We start from the raw sequence: 7,726 nt of genomic DNA on the forward strand, positions 1-7,726 counted from the left end.
TATATCACACCACCACTCATTTAAATTGTCCAGCAGTACTCGGAATTATAAATACAAGTTTAAGAATCATTTTGTTGTAAGGCATTACTGCATACACTGTGTGCAGGTCCTCATGCTGAGCTACAAGAACAAATCAACATACATTGGTCACTATATCTTTGAAAAGACACTGTATCTTATTTGTCAGAATTTTGAAATTTAAAGCATCAAATACTGATATATTTTATTAATCATGTCATCTGAGAATTATTTAGCAAGCAGTATAAAAAGAGACAACTCATTCTTCTTACAATGTGTTGTACTTTTTCAACTTGTGTCACTAGAAAACAAACACGGCTAGTAATTAGCTAGCAGCTAAAAACAAAGATGTACATCATAATTTATAGGATGCAACACAGATACTGACATGTACCAATAGCTGTTTGTTAAAAAACAAGATAATTAACATAAAAACCAAAACAGAAATAAATCCCAATGTTTTATAAATCTGAATTATCTGTTAGGACACACACACAATAAAACAGCAAGCTGACAAATATTTCACTGGACAAATGATTATCTGAAAGTATAAAGTAATGTTAATAGTAATGATGGTAGTGTTAAATCACAAGTACAGGCGTACTTATAACAGTGGTGTTACAGTGTGATCACAACAGTCAGCTAACTAGCCAGACACACAGAGACCGCACACAGACAGCTTTACTTTTTCTTTTTGCCGCCTCCCTTCTTCTTGCGGGCTTTGAGGGCCTTGCGGACTTTGAAGGAACGCCAGAAGGCCTGAATTGTGGTGGCAGCTTTGACCATCAGAGCCATTTCTCGTTCAGCTGCCTCACGTTTCTCCCTGGCTACACGTCGCTCTTCCATGATCTGTTGGTACTCGGCCTCCAGGGTTTTGAAGCGCTCCTCGAGCTCGTGTAATTGTTTCTTTTCCTCCGTGTAAACCAGGTCAATCTCCTCATACTCATTCTGCCGAAAATAAAGTGTTATCCATTTCAAAGGACATCGTGTTTTAGACCTTTGTCTGAGGCATCAGAAAATAAAGAAATATGTTTAAACTGCTGATTAGCTTAAGCATGTTCCCAAACAATTAGGCCTAATTTGTACAATACCTGTCTCTCATTCATATCTGTGTCGTATTTCTGGATCCAGTTCTCCACCTGGGACTCCACTCGGAACTTTTTCTGTAATTATTGTCATCAGTTAAATTTAAATCAGAAACAACTTATTAATTTAAGACAAAGTAAAAGTCATGTTTTTTTTTTCTTAAGGAAGACCTGTATGACAGAAAAAGAATTTAAATATTATGTGAAAAGAAAGTTAAAATTTGATTTATGAATTATTTCAAAATTTGAAAATAAAAAAAAAACACATTAATTATAAAAAGCCGGAACAGAAGGTTTCATTATTTCTAGTTCTTTTTTTTTTTTTTTTAAAGAGTACTGTTTTGCCATTTTTGCAGTAAAATTGATTTATTAGAGACTGATTCTGAATTTTGTCATTTTTTTTTTAATTTGAATTCAATACATTATACTTTATGAGTGTTAAAAAAAAAGTAGACTGGGTAATTTTTTTTTTTACTTTTTTACCCTCTGCATTATTTAATTTATGAATTCACTATGTCCAGTATCTGCCTTCAGTTGACTTTGAATCTAGATGGTGAACATTAATTATTTTGACATGATTTAAGCTGACAATTACAGTTAAGGTCAAGATCTAGTAAATGAGTTTAGACTGTCTTTTTCGTGCTAGATCCATTATGAAGTCATAATTGATTTAAACTTAATTTTTCCCATACTTTACGGGTATTATAGAATTATGCAGAAAATGAAACATTTTCACGGAATTCAATTTGAAATTTCAAAATTAACCCTGATACCTATATTCAAATTAATATCATTTTAAAGAAGAGGTCAAGAAGATATGAAACACTGTTTTCTGAGAGACTGTAGGCAATATTGATACGTTTTCTTTTTCTGAGAAAGTAAAAACTCCCATATTTATACCTGAGTTCCTTCAATTTTCATTGAAAATAACAGTTTAAAGTATCTTTTTTCGTTGAGTTTACCTAAAAAATATGCCCCGATACACCTAATTTCGCCAAGCTATATTTGTAAAGGATCATTGAAAGAACTTGTTTCTCAAATTTAGAAATCTGAAGGCACTTTCATTTACTAGATCTTGACCTTAAATAACTGCATGATCAAATAAAATCATTATTTCATAATAATCATTTGTGTTTTAAAATTGAAGATGCCATATTTAATGGAATGGTATAGAAAATTTCAATGTCTTGGATGATTAATAGTTAATCATGATGAATCATGCAAATACAATAATAGTAATTATTCAATTTATATTCAAAAATGAAAATTCTCTGAGGCTTAGGTAATAGTAAAGTATGCTTGTTACTATTATATAACATGCTAATAAAAAGTAGGTTCAGTAGGTTGTTATATACCATGCTAATAAAAAGTAGGTTCAGTAGGTTGGATTTTGTTTTTAATTTTTTTTCCTGTAAATTAAGGCATAACTTTGAAACACAATTTTTAAAGACAATTTGAAGCTGTATATTTATTACTTAAAGGGAAACAACCACTTAGAAAAAAAATTCGCGGAAAAGCAATCTATGAGTTGATTCCCAAAATCTAATTACCTTGGGTAATGCACCTGAATCAACAACAACAGACTGCCAACACAATTATAGCTCTTACTTCTTCATCATATCATCAGCTGACGTGTTGCTCTCCATTTAACTTACCTCAAAGTCAACTAATAAATCATACAGTGTTAGCATTCATTTAATCAGTCTTCAGTGCTAGTTTGACACACAGGTCAAAGGAGCAGGGAACTAGAAAATTACCCATGTTACCAAGAATGTAGTGCAGTGACACTTTCAGGAGGGGGGATAACTCTGTAGATGTTGTACTTTTTCTTAATAAAGTTTTTCTTAATCAAGCTGGCTTGTTCAAACTTTATGCTAAATAAATGTATTCTCTAAATAAAAGTTTTTAAGTATGGATAATTTTTTTTTTATTCAGGTCTAAACTTTTGACAAAAAAATCTTGTTTTTCCATCCTACATCTTCTGTTCAGTTGACCAAGAACTGAAAGCTAACTTGCACTCTTCACCATTATACATGTAAACAGATGAAAAATGTTAATGATCTATCTTTAACCAAACTAGGAGAAAGGGGGAAACATATTTCAAATTAGACATGTTGAGCAAGAATGGAGAATTTTGACAACTATGAGATAGGATTACATTTATCTATACGCGTATAATATTTTTAGCTCACCTGAGCTGAAAGCTCAAGTGAGCTTTTCTGATCACATTTTGTCTGTAGTCCGTCTGTCTGTCTGTCTGTCTGTCCGTCTGTCCGTCTGTCCGTCCGTCTGTAAACTTTTCACATTTTCGACTTCTTCTACAGAACCACTGGGCCAATTTCAACCAAACTTCCCACAAAGCATCCTTGGGTGAAGGGGGTTCAAGTTTGTTCAAATGAAGGGCCACGCCCTCTTCCAAGGGGAGATAATTAAGAATTGGTGAAAATTTGGTGTCATCTTTTAAAAATCTTCTTCTCAAGAACCATTGAGCCAGAAAAGTTTATACTTATGTGAAACCTTCATTACATATTGTAGATTCAAGTTTGTTCAAATCATGACCCCCGGGGGTAGGGTGGGGCTACAATGGGGGATCAAAGTTTTACATAGGAATATATAGGGAAAATCTTTAAAAATCTTCTTCTCAAGAACAACAAAGCCACAATTAGTCATATTGATAAGGAATCATCCTCAGGTAGTGTAGATTCAAGTTTGTTCAAATCATGACCCCCGGGGGTAGGTTGGGGCCACAATGGGGGATCAAAGTTTTACATAGGAATATATAGGGAAAATCTTTAAAAATCTTCTTCTCAAGAACAACAAAGCCACAATTAGTCATATTGATATGGAATCATCCTCAGGTAGTGTAGATTCAAATTTGTTCAAATCATGACCCCCGGGGGTAGGGTGGGGCTACAATGGGGGATCAAAGTTTTACATAGGAATATATAGGGAAAATCTTTAAAAATCTTCTTCTCAAGAACAACAAAGCCAGAATTAGTCATATTGATATGGAATCATCCTCAGGTAGTGTAGATTCAAGTTTGTTCAGATCATGACCCCCAGGGGTAGGTTGGGGCCACAATGGGGGATCAAAGTTTTACATAGGAATGTATAGGGAAAATCTTTAAAAATCTTCTTCTCAAGAACAACAAAGCCACAATTAGTCATATTGATATGGAATCATCCTCAGGTAGTGTAGATTCAAATTTGTTCAAATCATGACCCCCAGGGGTAGGATGGGGCTACAATGGGGGATCAAACTTTTACATAGGAATATATAGGAAAATTCTTTAAAAATCTTCTTCTCAAGAACAACAAAGCCACAATTAGTCATATTGATATGGAATCATCCTCAGGTAGTGTAGATTCAAATTTGTTCAAATCATTACCCCTGGGGGTAGGGTGGGGCCACAATGAGGGATCAGAGTTTTATATAGGAATATATAGAAAAAAATCTTCTTCTCAAGAACCACAGAGTCACAATTAGTCATATTGATATGGAATCATTCTCAGGTTGTGTAGATTCAAGTTTGTTCAAATCATGACCCCTGGGGGTAGGGTGGGGCTACAATGGCGGGATCAAATTTTTACATAGGAATATATAGGGAAATTCTTTAAAAATCTTCTTCTCAAGAACAACAAAGCCACAATTAGTCATATTGATATGGAATCATCCCCAAATATTGTAGATTCAAGCTTGTTCAAGGCATCCTCCAGCAGTAGGGTGGGGCCATAATGAGAGATCAAAGTTTAACAAAAGATCATATACAGGAAATATCTTTAAAAATCTTCTTCATTCATAAGAACAACAAAGCCATGATCAGTCATATTGATATGGAAGCATCCTCAGGTAGTGTACATTCAAGTTTGTTCAAATCATGCAATCATGAACCCCCCCCAAGCAGGGTAGGGTGTTAGACATATCTAAAATTCTGTTTTAAAGAATAGCAAAATCATGATTAGTTATATGAAGATAGAAGCATCCTCAGAAGGTTTATATTCAATTTCATTCAGAACATGGCACCTTGGGGTAGGGTATGCCTAGAACAGGCGATTAAAGCTTTATATATGAATATATAGGAGAAATATAGAAGAAATCTGCTGACGAAGAACAGCAGGGCCATATTGATTCAGGTGAGCGTTGTGGCCCATGGGCCTCTTGTTAAAAAGTTTGTAAGTACAATAATGTCAAATTTATACTGTTTGATTATTCCATCATAAACCACTCACTAAAAAAGTGAAGAGGAAATAAATCTAAGTATTAACATGATAAAGTTATCAAGTTAAGAGTTAAGATAAAATTAGCATAACAAATCATTTGTTTGCATTACATAAATGAAAAGGAAAGAAGAGAAAGGAAAAAAGGTAAACTGGAAAGCTCTCTACTTAAGGTTGAACTGTCTGGACTATCTGTGTATCTACAGAGTAGGTAAAGTGGAAAGCTCTCTACTTAAGGTCGAACTGTCTGGACTATCTGTGTAGCTATGGATAGGTAAACTGGAAAGCTCTCTACTTAACACAAGATCGAACTGTCTATCTGTATATCTATAGAAAAGGTAAACTGGATAGCTCTCTCTAATTAGGTACTGACTAAATGGTGTACCCTACACCTGTGGGATCTACATAATAGTGCTACAGAGAGTACATGGAATCTACATAATAGTGCTACAGAGAGTACTTTTCTGTGGGATCTACATAATAGTGCTACAGAGTACAACATCTACAGGAAGTGAAAGGTGCTGGTACCAACTGGAAACATTGCAACATTGAACAAAGAAATTAAAAATGGGGAAGTATTTTAAATTTCTTACTTTTTAAAACAAAGAATTTACAAAGCATGATTTACGTCTATTAAATTTTTTAAGGACTTCTTTCAGAATAATTAATACATAAAAAAATTGATTGTGCATGAGAGAAATGGATCATTCATGCAAGTAAATCAATTTATACTCTTGGCATCGTCTAATAAAGGGAAATTATTGTCTTTGTCCAATGTTCACCTACAAGTTTCCAATTAATACATTCTAGGGCAGGTTTTATTCCAGCATCTGAAATTTCTCTGATGTGTGCTGACATGTACTTATAATTTCTTAAAAATTTAATATTTATCAGCAGACATCTTAGATTTCAGAAGCTGGTGGGAGGTGATAGGAAAGTGAACACTACACTACACTGAGTAACAACACATACTCTTCTGAGTTCCTGCTCATTTTCTCTGTGCTCCATTACAGCGTTCTGAAGCTGTGTTTTCAGTTGATTGAGCTCCGTCATGAGCCGCTGTTTTTTGCCTTCACTGTTCTTTAGGTCTGCTTGTTCCTGTTTTTCTGCTTCATTGGTCACCCTCTTGTTATTCTCATCTGAAAACTTCTCAATTTGTCGCAAGTCTGCCTGCAATTTCCTGATAACAGAGTTCTTTTTCTTTATCTGGAAAAGTTTATGGACCAATATGTTATGTAAGATGTATAAATAAACTATTTTAATGTATACAAACAATCAATGGTGACATTTTTGAAATTAAAATAAACAAGATGAGACTCTTTTCATTTGATATTAGTTGGAACTTAAATTAAGAATGATATTTTTGAAAAATATGAATATATTTCATATTAATTTAATACACAAATAATTGTACTTCTTCATCTTTTTCATCCATGGCAGCTTTCAGTTTTTGCTCCAAGTCCTCGATGACTACGGCATTCTGTCTCTCCCTTTTGGATACCTCCTGGATATACTGCATTCTTTCTTTCTCTTCCTCTGGAGTTGTCAGTAGCTTGTTCAGCAGGACATCTCGGAGGTCATTCATATCCTTGATAAACACGTCGCACTGCTCAGAACGTCTTGCTTGTGCTTTGATCATGTTCAGAGCATTTGGATTGGACAGGAATGCCCGGAGGATGTTTTTGCAGGAGCTGCTAAGTTGCTGTGCAACAAGACTGAGACTTCTCATTGTTCTCTCTGTTTGGCTGTCATAGCTCTCCACTGACTGGACTGATCTGGCAGACTGACCACTAGCCACACTGCTTCTTCTTGATATATCCCTAACTACAGCTTCAGGCATTGGGCTTTCTGTAGGTGTTACCCCCGCAGCCCCAAACTCCCCTGTTCTCTCTTCTTCAAGCCCTTCACTCTTTTCTGTGCTTGCAGTTCGAATACGTCTTTGACGCAACTGAATATCAAGCTGCTGCTTTATCTCCTCATAACTATCTACTGTATTTTTATGAATGTCCAGTAAAAGAGATAGCTCGGCCCCCAAACTTACACGGAATCTTTCTCGGTTCTCCAAAATGTACGGAAGGATTGTGACAATCTCGGCTTTGCTTATTGTATCCTCAAAAACTGACATTACCCGTTGAGCTTCAATAGTAGAAATCTTTTTTCTTGTAGGTTCTAATGCTCTTGACGGATCAAGTCGTAGCCTATTTCGAATTTTGTTCGATGGGCCACACATCTTACTGTTTGGAGGCTGTGGCATATGGAGTTTTAAGGTAGGTTCAGCTGGAATAGCCTCCGTGATAACACTCGATACTTGACCCGTCGCCATAATTAGTTTTTCCTTAATATCACAATAAATATCTTTCTTTTTTGCTTAGAAAACAGTATCCATCTTGTTTTTCTTATCTGCC

The 7,726-nt window shown here is 35.0% G+C and overlaps 1 protein-coding gene across 1 annotated transcript; it reads right to left on the reverse strand.

Annotated features, from left to right (window-relative positions):
* Positions 1-275: 275 nt before the first annotated feature.
* LOC133175557 (dynein regulatory complex protein 10-like) lies at positions 276-7,725 on the reverse strand. The gene is made up of 4 exons (XM_061310678.1): positions 6,736-7,725; positions 6,294-6,527; positions 1,110-1,181; positions 276-966 (listed from the first exon to the last, which is right to left on the reverse strand). Exons 1-4 carry the CDS (start codon positions 7,642-7,644, stop codon positions 700-702), a joined length of 1,482 nt encoding a protein of 493 aa, XP_061166662.1. The 5' UTR covers positions 7,645-7,725; the 3' UTR covers positions 276-699.
* Between the last annotated feature and the right edge of the window lies 1 nt (position 7,726).

The sequence above is a fragment of the Saccostrea echinata genome, unplaced genomic scaffold (assembly GCF_033153115.1).
Source record: "Saccostrea echinata isolate AGI-Se365-2 ecotype Australia unplaced genomic scaffold, CSIRO_AGI_Sech_v1 ptg000062l, whole genome shotgun sequence".
Taxonomy (NCBI): Eukaryota; Metazoa; Mollusca; class Bivalvia; order Ostreida; family Ostreidae; genus Saccostrea; species Saccostrea echinata.

Bases quoted from the DNA above. Each gene is read 5' to 3' on its own strand.
- LOC133175557 (XM_061310678.1), bottom strand. From the start codon at position 7,644: ATGGCGACGGGTCAAGTATCGAGTGTTATCACGGAGGCTATTCCAGCT. The intron at 6,528-6,735 runs GTACAATTATTT...AAACTTTTCCAG, and splicing joins TGGATGAAAAAGATGAAGAA to ATAAAGAAAAAGAACTCTGT. The intron at 967-1,109 runs GTATTGTACAAA...TATTTTCGGCAG, and splicing joins CAGATATGAATGAGAGACAG to AATGAGTATGAGGAGATTGA.